A 16,160-nucleotide genomic window follows, 5' to 3' on the forward strand; every position below is an offset into this window, starting at 1 on the left:
TTTAATTGTAACTCTAGCATATTTGAGGTAGAGTAAGATGAATTTTTTCCTCAGAGGAAATATAGAACAGCAGAAATAAATAGAAATTGGAGTTTCCTTCTAAGACAACTTGAGAATATCCCAGGAAGGACTGGACCTCCAGGGGTGAAAGTTTGGCCTACGTCAGCAAACGAGCCCTTGAGACAGCTGGATTGGGAGGCAGCCTCAGCCTTTAAAGCTGACAATAGTGGGGGTTTGATGGCTGAGTAGAAGATTAAAGAATTATCTATTTTTAGAAATGCTAACCACAACTCTGCTGACTATTTGTGGTTGTAGGCAGAAGTTAAAGTTAGCAGCATGCCTAGTGAGTGTGGTAGCAGAGAGGCAGTTCCACGGCAGAGAGGACTGTTGAAGTTTGCAGCATTAGAGCACAGAGAGTAGTTACAGGAGAGTGTGGGGGACTGGTCATGATTTAGGGTAGAGAGGAGTATCTAAGATTGGGTTCAGACAGAGCTCAGAAAATAACAAGAAGAAGGACCTGAGGCCTGGGGCATCATTCTCCAAACTTCAGGACTAGAATTTGATTATAATAGCTGCCATAAATAAAATAAAATAAAAGTAAGCAAAAGGAGAAAGAAAGATATTATGGAGATAGAGATGATCTGGATTCATATTCAGAGGAAGATATTGAGCTAGAAAAAGTCACTTTTCAATAAGAAACATCAAATGGCCTCAAGCCCAAAAAGAGTTTTTGGAAGTTCTTCTAAAAGATTTTAAAATCAGTCCTCGATTTAGGGGGGAGGCGGAAATTAGAGGAAAAAATCAGAGCAATCTGAGAAAATTATGAAAATAAATCAACAGGGGCAGCTAGATGGCGCAGTGGATAGAGCACCAGCCCTGAAGTCAGGAGGACCTGAGTTCAAATCTGCTCTCAGACACTGTCTAGCTGTGTGACCCTGGGCAAGTCACTTAACCCCAATTGCCTCAGCAAAAAAAAAAAAAAGAAAGAAAGAAAGAAAGAAAATAAATCAACAAAAGGCAGCTAGATGGCGCAGTGTATAAAGCACCAGCCCTGAAGTCAGGAGGCTCTGAGTTCAAATTTGGCCTCAGACTACTTAATACTTTCTAGCTATGTGATCCTGGGCAAGTCACTTAACCCCAATCATCTCAGCAGAAAATAAAAAAATCAATCAAAGAACTGAAAATAAAAAACCAAAACCTTAAGGAAGAAAATAAATTCCCTTGAAAATATTGGGTAAGGATAAACTAATGGCAGTGTTAAGACTAAGAATGAATGAAAAAATAAAAGAATGTGAAACACCTTATCAGAAAAACAGGTGTCTGGAGCATAGATCAAGGAGAGGCGATAGGAGAATTTTAGGACTACCTGAAAGCTATGATCAAAAAAAGGATCTTGATACAATATTACAAGAAATTTTTAAGGAAAATTTATTCCTCTCTGAGTTTAATTTTCACTAGTTTGTTTTTAGGGCTCTCTTGTGAAATTTAGATCAACTCTCTCTAAATTTTATGTCAGTATCCAAATATTAAAAATGCTCATAAGGTTAACTATTTACTTGAGGTTTTTTTTTTGTTTTGGTTTGGGTTTTTTTTGAGGCATTTGGGATTAAGTGACTTGCCCAGTGTTATACAATTAGGAAATGTTAAGTGTCTGAGGTCATATTTAAATTCAGGTCCTCTTGAGTCTAAGGCTGGTTACTCTATCCACTGTGCTATCTAGCTGTTTCATATATATTTGAGAACTTTTGGTTTTGGATTTTTATGATAACTTTACCACATTCTTATGATAAAAATTAAATAAACCAAATTTCTCCTGAAATTAAGATCAAGAGAAGGTTAAATTAAAAAGCTTTGAACTTTACAGAATTAGGGAAAGCTTCAGTAATTCCCCTAAAAAGTGATCACATAATTGTGTTTCTTTTTTTTAGGGCAAAAATGCATTTTTTAAAGACCTGACTTCAATTCAGTTACTACCCAGTGGTGAGATGGATCCAAATTTTATATCTCTCCGACAACAGGTAAGTTTTAGCTGTTCTTTTTTCTAGTTTAATAATAAATAAGATAAATTTAAAAAATTAAATAAATAAAATTAAGAACTAAATAAATAATGAATGGGTAGGGGTGAGTGAATAATAATAAATAAAAATTGGTAATAAATATGAACATAATAATAAATAAATGAAAAATAAATAATGATAAGTGATGACAATTTACAAATACCCAAATGTTAATTGAGTGTTCAGTCTTTCATGACCAGTGAATTGAAATAATTTTTCAATTATTGCAATTCAGAAGATTTGCATTTCTATTCTATTTATCTCGTCTCTCCTCTGACCTCCAGTCTTGAATCTCCAACAGCCTTTTGGATAGACTTTTTAAGCTCAAAATGTCCAAAATCGAATTCGTTTCTTTCCTCCAAGCCTTCTCTTCTTCCAATCTCTTCTATTAATTGTTTTTGGGGGGTTGTTTTTTTTTTCAATCTATTATATTTTTTCAATTTATATATTTTATTGGTTTTGAATTTTTTTTTTACATTTTTCTGTCATTTTGTTTACATAAAATCTTCTTTTTAAACAACCAGCTCCCAATAGTATTTTATTTTTCCAAATACATGTAAAGATAGTTTTCAATATTCATTTTTGTAAGATTTTGTATTCCAAATTTTTTTCTCCCTCCCTTACCACTCCCCTTCTCAAAATAGTCAGAAATGTAATATAGGTTATATATGCACAATCCTTTTAAACACATTTCTGTCTTTGTCATGGTATGCAAGAGAAATCGTACCAAAAGGGGGGAAAAAACCACAATGAAGAAAAAAAGCAAAAAAAGGGGAGGAGGGAAGGGTGCGCAATACTATGCTTCAATCCACATTCATTCTCCATAGTTTTCTCTCTGGATATGGCTGAAATTTTCTATCCCAGGTTTGTTAAAATTGTCTTGAATTACTGCATTGCTGAAAAGAATTGCATGTATCATAGTTGATCATCACATAATCTTGCTGTTACTGTGTACAATGTTCTGTTTGTACTCACTTCACTCAGCATCAGTTCATGTAAGTCTTTCCAGGCTTTTTTGAAATCAGCCTGCTCGTCATTTCTTATAGAACAATATTCCATTACATTCATATACCATAACTTATTCAGCCAACCTTCAGTTGATATATAGCCACTCAATTTCCAACTCCTTTTCTTATTAATTATTAAAGGTACCCATTATCTCATGGAGGTACATGACTGAAATCAGGAATCAAATGAGATCTGTTTAGGTAGAGATGATAAATCAAGTCACCAAGGACGTATAAGGAGAGAAGATAAAAAATCCAAGATAGAACCCTCTGGTATACTCATGTATAAACAGCAAGATGATGCTAATGATACTACAAAGCAGACTGACAAGGATCAACTATAATCCACCTGCAGAAGAATCTCCAATACTTGCTTTTAACAAATTATTATGTACTTTGAATAGGAGGGAGGACAAAAAGTTATAATAATCACAGAGTCAAAGTAACTTTTAAATAATTATGATATTAAATTCTAACTAAACAAAATTTAAAAGAAAGAGTTCCTCCTTAGAGTGATACATTCAGGATAGTCTGGTCACATCTTGTGTTGGGTTTTAAAAAAAAGTTATTATATATTTACTAATACCTATATACAAACTCTGTGCTAAGTGCTAGCATTATAAATAAAGGTAAAAAATAACTCATGCTCTCAAAGAGCTCACAGCCTAATAATAATAATTTATATTTCTTATAAACATCTGGAAAGAGGCATGGTCAGCAGTGTATACTGAAAGGAAGTCAAAAAGGATAAGAAAATTTAGTAATAAAGATTTCATTGCTTATCTTAGTATATGAAAATAGTTTCAGTTAAATAGTGGCAGTGGAAGTATGATTGCAAGAAATTGAGACATGAATAGTGGGTGAGAATATTGAGGTAGTGAATATGAATAGTGTGTTCTCATCATTTGATTGTTAAAGGAAGACAAGATGTTTGTCAAAGATGTATGAACAGTGATCTGGACTCAGAATTGAGGAGGAGAGAGAGCTTAGTCAAATTGCATTGGGGTACTTTTTCAGTACTTTCAGCAATCCCAAATTGCTCATTTGTTTTAGAAGCCCATATTGGCAAAAAGATATTCCCAGTGATAAAAATAATGACTAGGAATCATACTAACATGGCAGATAACTAAAAAAAGAAAAAGAAAAAAAGAGGGAAACAAATGATGTCTATAAATAGGATCATATTGTTACAAATAGAATGAACCAAAGAGATCATTTGGTCTAATTATCTTATTTTATAGATAAGGAAACCATAGACTGTTTCGCTAAATTGAAGTAACTTGTCCAAGGTCAAACAAATAGCAAGTGGGAGAGCCAGGATTTAAACCCAGATTCTCTTACTTTGACTTTCTTTATACTACATTGTGCTGAATGTCAGTAGTAAAAGCTTGCATTAGAAAAGTAGTTCTGTTTCATTAAATATTTTAATATAATATATTAAATTTTGCTGGGTAAGTAATTCTTGCTTATAATCCTAGCTCCTTTACCCTCTGGAATATCATATTTTAAGCTCTCTTCTCCCTTTAATGTGGAAGCTAGTAAATCTTGCATCTTCTATATTGTGGCCCTTTTTGACTCTAAATATTTTTCTTCTTGACCTGGCAACTCTGGAATTTGGATATAATATTACTGAATTTTTTCATTATGGGATCTCTTTCAGGAGGTAATTAGTGGATTCTTTTTTTTTTTTTTAAATAACTTTTTACTGATAGAACCCATGCCAGGGTAATTTTTTTTTACAGCATTATCCCTTGCATTCACTTCTGTTCCGATTTTTCCCCTCCCTCCCTCCACCCCCTCCCCTAGATGGCAAGCAGTCCTTTACATGTTGAATAGGTTACAGTATATCCTAGATACAATATATGTGTGCAGAACTGAACAGTTTTCTTGTTGCACAGGGAGAATTGAATTCAGAAGGTAGAAATAACCCAGGAAGAAAAACAAAAATGCAAGCAGTTTATATTTATTTCCCAGTGTTCTTTCTTTGGGTGTAGCTGCTTCTGTCCATCTTTGATCAATTAAAGCTCTCTTTATTGAAGAGATCCACTTCCATCAGAATACATCCTCATATAGTATCGTTGTTGAGGTATATAATGATCTCCTGGTTCTGCTCGTTTCACTTAGCATCAGTTCATGTAAGTCTCACCAGTCCTCTCTGTATTCCTCCTGCTGGTCATTTCTTACAGAACAATAATATTCTATAACGTTTATATACCACAATTTACCCAGCCATTCTCCAATTAATGGGCATCCATTCATTTTCCAGCTTCTGGCCACTACAAACAGGGCTGCCGCAAACATTTTGGCACATACAGGTCTCTTTCCTTTCTTTAGTATCTCTTTGGGGTATAAGCCCAGTAGAAACACTGCTGGATCAAAGGGTATGCACAGTTTGATAACTTTTTGAGCATAGTTCCAAATTGCTCTCCAGAATGGCTGGATGTGTTCACAATTCCACCAACAATGTATCCCCGTTTTCCCACATCCCCTCCAACATTTAGTGGATTCTTACAATTTTTATTTTGCCCTCTAGTTCTTGGATATCAGAGTCATCTAGGGCCATCTCCAGTTCTCCTGAACTATATCTGGTCACTGAAAGTGAGATTGGTGACTTTGCACAGCTTTCCCTTACTTAAATCCAGGTCAATTGCAGATCATGGCATAACCTCTCTGGTGTCATGGCTCTCTTCAAGAATGAAAGACAAACAACAACCACAAGGATATCAGAGTAATTTTTCTTTATAATTTCTTGAAAGATGATGATGGCTCTTTTTCTAATCATGACTATCTGGTAGTCTCCTCTTCTAGATGTTTTCCATGTCAGTTGTTTTTTCAGTGAAATAGTTCACATTTCTTTGATTTCTTTTTATTTTGTTTTATTGTTTCTTGATATCTCAGAATATTTGGTTTCCATTTGCCCAATTCTGATTTTTAATGAATTATTTTTTCAGCGTATTTTTATATCTCTTTCCCCATTTGTCTAATTCTGCTTTTTAAGGAGCTCTCTTCAGTGGATTTTTATAAAGTTTCTTTTACAATTTGGCCTCTTCTGTTTTTTGAGATGTTAATTTTCTTTAATTTTTTTTTGTATTTCCTTTAATCAAGTTATTGGCTCTTTTTAAAATTATTTTTGTATCACAGTCATTTCTTTTTCCACTTTTTCCTTTATCTTTCATTTTTTATTTTTCTTTAATTCTTTTTGGGATCCTCCAGAAATTGGGGATGAGAACAGGATGGAATCTGAGTCCAATTCACATTGTTATTTGAGGTTTTGAATGTATCAGTTTTGACTTTGTTGTCTTCCTTTGAAGATCTGATTTAATCTTTCCTGTCACTAAAGTAACTTTCTATGTTCCGGTTCTTTTTGTGGTTTGCTCATTTTTTCCCTCCTGTTTCTTGACTTTTAGGACTTCTCTGTTAAAAGGGATTCTGTTCCTGAGATAGAGAAGGCATTTTCCCAAGCTTCAGACTTCTTGCTGCAGTTCTCAGAGCTAGTTCTGGGGGTGTCTTAAGTTTTCAATTTTTCTGAGGTCATGTAGTCTAAAGAGAGATGTAGTCACTGTTCTCCTGGTCTATACTATGGTTTGTGAGTGACCCTAAGGATTTTTTCCTGCCGTGGAACTATGACCAGGGTTTCCACTCCCCTGTGGCTGCACACTTTAATGTATTCGTGCTCCTTCTTGCCCTGACAGTGTCACCTAGAACTGCTTATGTGCAATACACCAGAATCCTGTACTCATTGCCAACAAAGTTGAATTTATCCTGGAAATTTCCTTCTAACCATTTGGTTGACCCTCTTATCACCTGTGGGCAGAGAGCTCTGGAAGCAGCTAGTTCATTGTCCCCAAGGCCTACTGTTAATTTACCAGGGGCAGCCTATGCTATACTGCACGCCACTTTTACCTCAATAGATGAACATTTCCTGACAGCTTCTATGTTATTTTATACTGGAAAAACTGTTTTGTGGGTTATGCCACTCCAGAATTTGTATTAAGGCATTATTTAAAGTTGTTTGGAGCAGAATTTAGGAAAGTTCAGTTGAAACCCTGCTTTTATTTACCTCTCCCAATTCTTTTCTAATTTTTTTCTCTAGCTTTCTCATTTCATTAATAAAAACCACTTTTAAACTTTTGCTTTCTCTCTTCCAAGAATTATAGTTAAATTTGTCTAAGTTGGGTTTTTTTAATTATTATTTGAAGTTTTGCCTGTAGATATTTTGGAGTCATTCTCTTCTGGATTTGTATACTGAGCATCTTTGTCGCCATATTTATTATTGCTGTTATTATTATTATTAGTGTTTACTTATTTTCCCTACTTTCTGATTTTGGATTTGATGTTAAGGCCAGGTTCTGTGCATTTCTAAAGAGAAGATCTGAACCAGTTTTGTTGCTTTTTTCTTGAGGTATTGAATCTTAGATCCTCTTCAAACAATTTTTTATTGTTTTATTTTTTACAAAAATCCCCATCATCTCAAGGATGGACCATTCAAACTGGAGCCCTATAAGCTTTCAGTGCTTCCAAAAGTTGATTTATCCAGGGTAATCTGATTGTCTCAATGTGTTAGTCCAAGTTCTACAAGTTGCCATCTAGCAGTAGATTATTGCTAGATTTAGCAGGTCTGAATTAATGAAGCTGAGACCTCTCTTCTCTGGACATATAAACTCAGTGGTATTCCTGACAACACTCCATTCCCAGTGTCTGTCTCTCTCTTTAAGCCATGCCATGTAGCCTTTCTAATTTTTTAATCAATACTAAATAGTTTTGTACTTACTTTTATTGTACTTAAGTATTTTCCTTCCTTTCCAGTTTTTTTTTTTTTTTTTGAGATTCTTTACTTTTAGTTTTTCTAGTTAAATGTTCTTTTTTCTAGCCCTATGAAGTTTTCCTTTTGTAGTTTGGTATGACACTGAAGAAATAAACTAATTTAGGAAGTACAGCCCATGGTGCAATGCATAGAAAGCTTGTGCCTGGAAGACCCAAGTTAGGAAGACTTGAGTTCATATCTGGTCTCAGACATTTTGTGACTCTGGACAAATCACTTTGCCTCAGTTTCCTCAGCTAGAAAATGAGACAAACAACAGGATCTACCTTGTAGAGTGATCATGAGGTTCAACTGTGATATTTGTAAAAGCACTTAGCACAGGACCAGCCTGTAGGAGGTGCTACATCAATGCTCATTTCCCCTTCCTTACCCCTTAATACTGTCATTTTTACTATATTAGCTTGGTTTATCCATAAAACATTTAATATTTCTCTAATTATCTAAGTCTGTCTTGATTATCATACAAAAGTGTTTTGTAGTCATATTTGTGTAGCTATAATATATATCTTAGTAAAGTCCAAAGCACTTACATTTTCAGTAGCTATTTTAAATGGAATTTCATTATCTCTTCCTCTTGGGACTCTTAGTAATGTACAGATAGAGTGAGATTTATATGGATTCATTTTATATCCTTCAGGTTTGCTGAAGTTATTGTTTTAATTAATTTTGCTGATTGTTTTTGGGGTTATCTAAGTAAACCGTTACATTATCTACAAAGTAATCATTTTGTTTTTTCACCTATGCTTATTCCCTCAGTTTCTTTTTCTTTGCTGATTGCTATAGCTAATATTTCTAATGAGGTGTTATTTTAATAAAACTCATTAATTAGATTTCTTTCTTTGTTTTTCTCTCTCATACTTTGTTTTCAAGTTTTTATTGAAAATCATCAGTGCAGCTGTTCAGGTACAACATTCTGTCCCTAAAGACAAAGAAACTTCTGATGAAGCACCAATTATTCCGCTCGGCAAGGATAGAGACTGGCCAGTTCTGGCTGTATATTTAGCCCAACATCTTCAAGTTAATGAAGATGTCATTAGAAGACATTATGTATTGGAACTGTATAATTATGGAGTTGACCATCTTGGAGAAGAGGTAACTCTTGCTCTTTGCATATACAAATATGTCTGATTTTGTATGGTAAAGAAATCATATTTAATTGGAAAAATTAAAATTCAGTGCCTGACTTCATTTTATCACTCATTCTTTCTGTGTCAAAAGCTTAAGAGCATAGTCTCACTATATTGATATATGAAATGGAAAAGTTTGATCAGACAGAGAATCAAGACTAAAGGCTAACTTCTAAGTTGTTTGACATTTATAATAATGTACAGCCATAGTTCAGGAAGGTAACTGACATTTTCTTTAAATGGCCCAGCATATATTTTAAAAATTTTCTTTCCCTCCTCACTCTGCTTAGATGGAGAACCTCAAGTTATCTGACTGCATTTTTCTTGTTCTTACCTTTAGGCCATTCTGCAGGTGCAAGACCAAGAAGTGCTGGCATCTCAGCTCCTTGTGCTGACTGGGCAAAGGTTGGCCTATGCCTTACTCCACACTCAGACCAAAGAGGGCATGGAAGTGCTGGCTAGATTGCCACCAACACTCTGCACCTGGCTCAAAGCTATGGTAAGTGCAAAGAGGAGGAGATGAAATATAAGATCTTAGGAGACAAAAATCTAGAAAGTATTTGAATTTGAACCAGAAGTTTGTCCATACTGTGTTAACTAATCTTTATGTATTGATAAAAGATTTTAAAGATAGTCATCCTGGTTCATGTTATAGTCTAATCTATGGTAGTTTTTTGAGTTATTCTCTAAACTGCCCAAAAAAATTATTCAGGCCTGAATGAAATGCTTAATTCTCATCAAACAAATGCGATTAGTTGTCAGCTTCCTTTTCCCCCACCACATATATTGAGGCATGATTGAGTGGATAGAGTCCTTTCTTTGGAGTCAGAAGAAATTATTATGCTATGACCACTGGCAAGTCACTTAATCTCCATAATATATTTGCATCTTATAAATTTGAAAAGTCTGCATAAATGCATAAATAAGCAATTATTTTATTCTATCATATTAGTAGGATTGGCAAATTTCCCAAACCTACCTGTCACATAAAAATGCTTGAAATCAATCTAATGCTTCTAATTTTATTTAGGGAAGAAAGGGAAAAAAGACTTCTAAAAATACTGTCTTTAATATTTTATTATAAAGTTAATAACTAATATTACTAATTTTAAATTGCCTGATGGAACATTTTTCATGTCAATTTGCAGGACCCCCAAGATCTTCATAACACTGAAGTGCCAATTGCAACAACAGCTAAACTCGTAAATAAAGTAATAGAGCTTTTACCAGAAAACCATGGGCAGTACAGTCTGGCCTTACACCTCATTGAAGCTGTGGAAGCCATCTCTGTTCCATCTTCATGACACACCAGCTGGATTAATGAGTATTTTAAAACTGTCTTACTTCAACATGAATTAGTGCATGGCTATTTTACAAACAAAAACATCAGAATTTATGGCGAGAATACTTCCATATGGATTTTGTAAAATACGAGAAATAAACTTGAACATTTTAAAACATGGAGTCTTGGCTAAGTTCCACTTCTGTGGATAACAGGTTAAATATAGCCAGACATTAATTATCTAGTAGTTTCGTAGTTTATTTACAATTCCAGCACTTGTGGTGTAACTTTATTGTTAAAATTAACTGTTTTAAATCAATAATAATTTTACCTCTACTTTAAAGTCTATATTTCATATTCTGAAATGTTAACTGTTGTAATTGAAATATGTTATTGTACAGTCTCCATCATTGATGGTAAGGGTGGGGGTGGAAATCTCAAATTCCTTAAATAAAGATTAGGAAAATGCTTTTTGCTATCATGTTTTACCATGTGGGTTATTATGAAGGGGATCTTTAGATATGAGAAGGCTCCCTTTTAAGAGAAAATATACACACTGTTTTCATAAAAGGAAGATGGCCTTCCTTATGGAATAAGACAATTCAAGTTTGTAATTATATATTAACAACAGGAAGTATGGTAGAAAGGATCTGTGATCTATTAAAAATGCCAAAGAAATGAAGTCTGAGGTTCATGATCAACACTGTAAAATTAAAATAAATGACAATGACAGATTTAAAATGTGATTTTTTAAAATGGTATTAAGTTTTGTCCACATCAGATAAATGTAAAAAAAAATGTATTATCTTGTAAATCTTGTATTTTAAAAAAAGGAGGGTGGGTGACAGAGCTCTGAGGGAAAATAATGTTAATTTAAGATTTCTGAACACTTGAGAACTATCCAGTTTTAGCATTCAGTAATGCATTGTGCTCAGGAATAAGAAAATACATGTTGATGCTAGAACTTAGAATATCTACCTACCTCATAGTGGGGTTGAGAAGGCTTCAGTAGTTTTAAAACATCTTTTGTAACTACCCCATAGTACCTAGTAGCTAGCTAGGTTTATAATAAGTGCTCAATAAATTCCAGGTATTTATCACAGTAAGTTGCTGGAGTATAGCCATACATTGTAATTAATATATTTGTCATCAATTGCAATTGTTTATAATAACTCATGGTTACTTTTTCCTAATGTTAGAATCCAACCTTGACATCTGTAAAAGTAATAATAATAAAATTATAAAAATTCCTTTCAAGAGAAAAATGCAATTTCTCTGATAGAACTTGGGAGAACAAATAAATAGTAAAAATATTTTTATTCAGCACATATAAGTATGTTCTATTCCTGAAATCTCAAAATTAAAGCCTAGTGAACATTTAGGATTTCCCTTTCCAAGTGATGGTAATCAATGTTTTCAGTCTTGAAATAATACAATTGTCAATCACTTAAATTTTTCAGATTGCCATGTGTATTCAGTTGTTTTGCCTGAGCCTTTACAACCCACTGAAGCTTAAGTTTTTTGTTTTTCATTCGTTTCAGCTATGTCTGACTCTTCATGACCCCATTTGGCATTTTTTTATAGTGGTTTGCCATTTCCCTTTCCAGATCAATTAAAGAAGAGGAAACTGAGGCAAAATGTTAAATGTCTGACTTACTATCACACAGCTGGTTTGTGTCTGAGGCTGGATTTGTAGAGTTCCAGATTCCAGGCCCAGCACTCTAGCCATTTATATGGTTAAGTAATATGATGACTATGCAGCAAGTCTGTGGTATAAAATAGTATATGGGTCAACTTTTTTTTTTCTCATTTAAGCTTCTGCTTGCCCAGGCAAGTATAGGACTCTGGGCCTATGGTTTGTTTTGTTTTGTTTTGTTTTTTAAGGCAATTAGGGTTAAATACCTTGCTCTGGGTCCTCCTGATTCCAGGGCAGGTTCTCTATCCACTGGGCCACCTAGCTGCTCCTGGGCATATATTCTTTAACAAATAAAATCACTTTAATAAACACTAAGATTCTTTAAATTATCGTCAGTTGCACTTTAGGAAAATTAGCTAGCAATCATTTGGGAATTAAAGCTAAATTGCTCTGATTTAACAAACTATCAACAAGCATTGGAAACATAAAACTGTTCCCTGAAGTCTGGTGTGTGTTTGAAAACTTGATTGATTCTTCATGTATTTTTTGTAGTAATAGTTTTTGTAGTAATAGTAACTACAATGTGAAATTTCTGCTCTTTTTAACAATCTATAGTGCCTGAAGGACCAACTTAAAACAAAGCTATTCATTTAGAATTAAAATTAGACTGTTTGGCTATTGATTTCAGGAGCCAGATGCCTCATCCACAAAAACAGGCCTACTCTAAGTCTATAGAGCTAAATTAAAAAAAAAATTTTAAACCTACCTATTTATATCCACAGATCTGCACATTGTAAGTATATTCTGTTCTATTTTGGATGCCATTGGGCCTGTCAAAATATTTTGGATACCCTGTTTCCCAGAGCTAGGGCAAGCCTAGAAAGCAGTTTGTATCCTAGCATATGACCTCCCCTTTGGCAAAGTATATTGCTTGTTGTTCACTGAGGGATTAAGCTTTCCCCTATTTTTCAGAACCATCCATTACATGTTCACTATCCTTGTTCCTTGTAACTCTCAGGTACTGCACTCCAGTCTCCATCACAGAGCTCTGGTTCTATACTCCACAGAATAATCAAGACTCACAAGACCTGAGAAAATAACTTTCTCACAGGATCCAAGAACCACCTGTGTTGTCATAAAGAAATACCAACCATGACAAACATCTCAAGAATTAAGAATAATTGTATTGCAGCCCAACCCTTTTCATGTATATAAGTATTCCCAGCTTCAGCAGCATTAAACCCTCTTTTGTCCATTTGCAAATGTCATTTTTCTCACTGAAATTAATTCAGTTTTTCTTTGTGTTTTGCTTTTCCTGCTTCTGGCCTGCTCTGTCTTAGCTCTAGCACCCCACAGGTTAGAGGCCAGTTCCAGTCTGTCTGACAGATCACTTTTTAATGATGAAAAGGCATAAATTTATTGAATGTTGTCTTGTGGCATAGTGAATAGAGCCCTGAGCCCAGAGAGAGGGAAATGGGTTCAAATCTATCCTCAGAAGCTTATTGTGTGACAGCACAAAGTACAATGCCTACACATAGTAGGCCCTTAATACAATATCATTTAACTGCTGTTTGTTTTCCTGAATTTCCTTATCTATCAAATGGGGATAATAATAGCACCTACTTTCCAGGATGGTTGTGAGAATAAAATAATAAAAATGCTACACAATACCTGACACATGCTAAGCAATATATATAAATATTAGCTATCATCATCATTATTAAAAGTACAGGCCCTTTGATGATAAACCATATTTGAGTAACAATCTTGATAAAAATTCAGAGATAACACTAGTTCTTTTTTAAAATGTATTTTATGTTTTCCTCCAATTACATGTAAAAACAATTTTAAACATTTTTTAAAATTTTGAATTCCAAAGTCTTTCCCTTTCCCTCATTGAGAAGTAAGAAATTTGATAAATGTTATACATGTGCAGTCATGCAAAACATATCTATATTAGTTATGTTGTAAAATAAAACAGACCATTAAAATAAAGTAAGTTTTAAAGAAAAAAAAAAGGTATGCTTCAATCTGCATTCAGGCTCTATCAGTGCTTTTTCTGGAGATGGATAGCATTTTTCATCAAAGTCCAAAATTATCTTAGATTATTGTATTGCTGAGAATAACTAAGACATTATCATTATGCAATATTGCTGTTACAGTGTACAACCTCCTCCTGGTTCTACTTATTTGACTTTGTATCAGTTTCTGTAAAGCTTTCCATGTTTTTCTGAGAACATTATGCTCATTTCTTAAAACACAATTGTATTCCATCACAATCATATAATACCAATTTCTACAGCCATTCCCCAAATGATGAACATTCTTTCAATTTCCGATTTTTTGCCACCACAAAAAGCTGATAAAATATTTGTATACATAGCTAATTTTCTTTTTTTTGTTTTTTTATCTCTTTGGGACACAGATCTGGGAGTGGTACTGGTGCCTTTGCTGAATTAATAGTTCCAAATTGCCCTCCAGAATATTTGGATTAGTTCACAACTCTATCAATAATGCCTTAGCATCTCAGTTTTCCCACATCCCCTCCAATATTTGTAATTTTCCTTTTCTGTTATTTAGCCAACTTGATAGGTGTGGGGTGCTAGCTCAGAGTTGTTTTACTTTCCATTTCTTTAATCAATATTAATTTAGAGTTGGTTTTTTTTTTTTTTCATGTAGCTATAGAGAGCTTTAATTTGTCTGAAAACTCCCTGTTCACAATTGGGGAATAACTCTTATTTTTATAAATTTGACTCAACTTGTACATATTAGACATGAGGCCTTCATCAGAGAAATTTTCCATAAATTTTTTTTCATAGTTCAAATTACTATTTCCCTCCATCCTATTTTCCTTGTTTATCCTATTCTCTTCTTTCATCTCTATTCTCAAAAGTGTTTGGTTTCTAATTATAGCCACCCCAATTTGGCCTCCTTTCTCTAACATCCTCCTTTTTTTCCATCTCCTTACCCCTACTTTCCCTTAGGGTAATTAATGTGCATATATATATATATATATATATATATATATATATATCCTTACCCCTACTTTCCCTTAGGGTAATTAATGTGCATATATATATATATATATTTCTATACCTAACTGATTGTATGGCATTCCCTCTGTGAGCATATTCTGAAAAGAGTTTAGGTGCTCTCTTCTATTTCTCCCATCTTCCCCCTACTGTAAAAGCTTTCATACTTTTGAGATAATTTACCCCAATCTGCCTGTTTTCTCTTGTTCTAGTGCACTCCTCTTTCTTACTTTAAAAAAAAAAAACATCATCCCATCATATTCATCTCAAATGAATGGGTACTTTCTGTATAACTCCTAACCCAACAATGAAAAAGTTCTTACAAGTATCATCTTCAACAGTTTAACCTTAGTAAGTTTCTTTTGATTCCTCTTTCTTGCTCATATTTTTGTGCTTCTCTTGCATCTTTTATTTGAAAGCCATAATTTTTATTCAGATCTGGTCTTTTTAGGAAGGATTTTAGGAAGGGAAGAACCCATGCCAGGGTAATTTTTCACATTATCCCTTGCACTCACTTCTATTCCGATTTTTCTCCTCCCTCCCTCCACCCCTTCCCCCAGATGACAAGCAGTCCTATACATGTTAAATAGGTTACAGTATATCCTAGACACAATATATGTGTGCAGAACTGAACAGTTCTCTTGTTGCAAGGGAGAATTGGATTCAGAAGGCATAAATAACCCGGGAAGAAAAACAAAAATGCAAGCAGTTTATATTCATTTCCCAGTGTTCTTACTTTGGGTGTAGCTGCTTCTGTCCATCCTTGATCAATTGAAACTGAGTTAGATCTCTTTGTTGAAGAAATCTACTTCCATCAGAATACATCCTCATATACTATCGTTGTTGAGGTATATAATGATCTCCTGGTTCTGCTCATTTCACTTAGCATCAGTTCATTTAAGTCTCTCCAAGTCTCTCTGTATTCATCCTGCTGGTCATTCCTTACAGAACAATAATATTCCATAACGTTCATATACCACAATTTACCCAGCCATTCTCCAATTGATGGGCATCCATTCAATTTCCAGTTTCTAGCCACTACAAACAGGGCTGCCACAAACATTTTGGCACATACAGGTCCCTTTCCCTTCTTTAGTATCTCTTTGGGGTATAAGCCCAGTAGAAACGCTGCTGGATCAAAGGGTATGCACAGTTTGATAACTTTTTGAGCATAGTTCCAAATTGCTCTCCAGAATG

At 34.2% G+C, this 16,160-nt stretch overlaps 1 protein-coding gene across 1 annotated transcript in view; it reads left to right on the forward strand.

Moving 5' to 3' along the window:
• RAB3GAP2 (RAB3 GTPase activating non-catalytic protein subunit 2) overlaps nt 1–11,041 on the forward strand; it is a 126,654-nt gene extending 115,613 nt beyond the window's left edge. Inside the window, exons 32-35 of the mRNA XM_051998255.1 lie at nt 1,929–2,018; nt 8,757–8,978; nt 9,354–9,512; nt 10,162–11,041. Of these exons, the coding sequence (XP_051854215.1) occupies nt 1,929–2,018; nt 8,757–8,978; nt 9,354–9,512; nt 10,162–10,317 (627 nt within the window). The 3' untranslated portion in view covers nt 10,318–11,041. The remainder of the gene's footprint in view (nt 1–1,928; nt 2,019–8,756; nt 8,979–9,353; nt 9,513–10,161) is intronic.
• Nucleotides 11,042–16,160: the final 5,119 nt, after the last annotated feature.

Source organism: Antechinus flavipes, chromosome 4, assembly GCF_016432865.1.
Source record: "Antechinus flavipes isolate AdamAnt ecotype Samford, QLD, Australia chromosome 4, AdamAnt_v2, whole genome shotgun sequence".
Taxonomy (NCBI): Eukaryota; Metazoa; Chordata; class Mammalia; order Dasyuromorphia; family Dasyuridae; genus Antechinus; species Antechinus flavipes.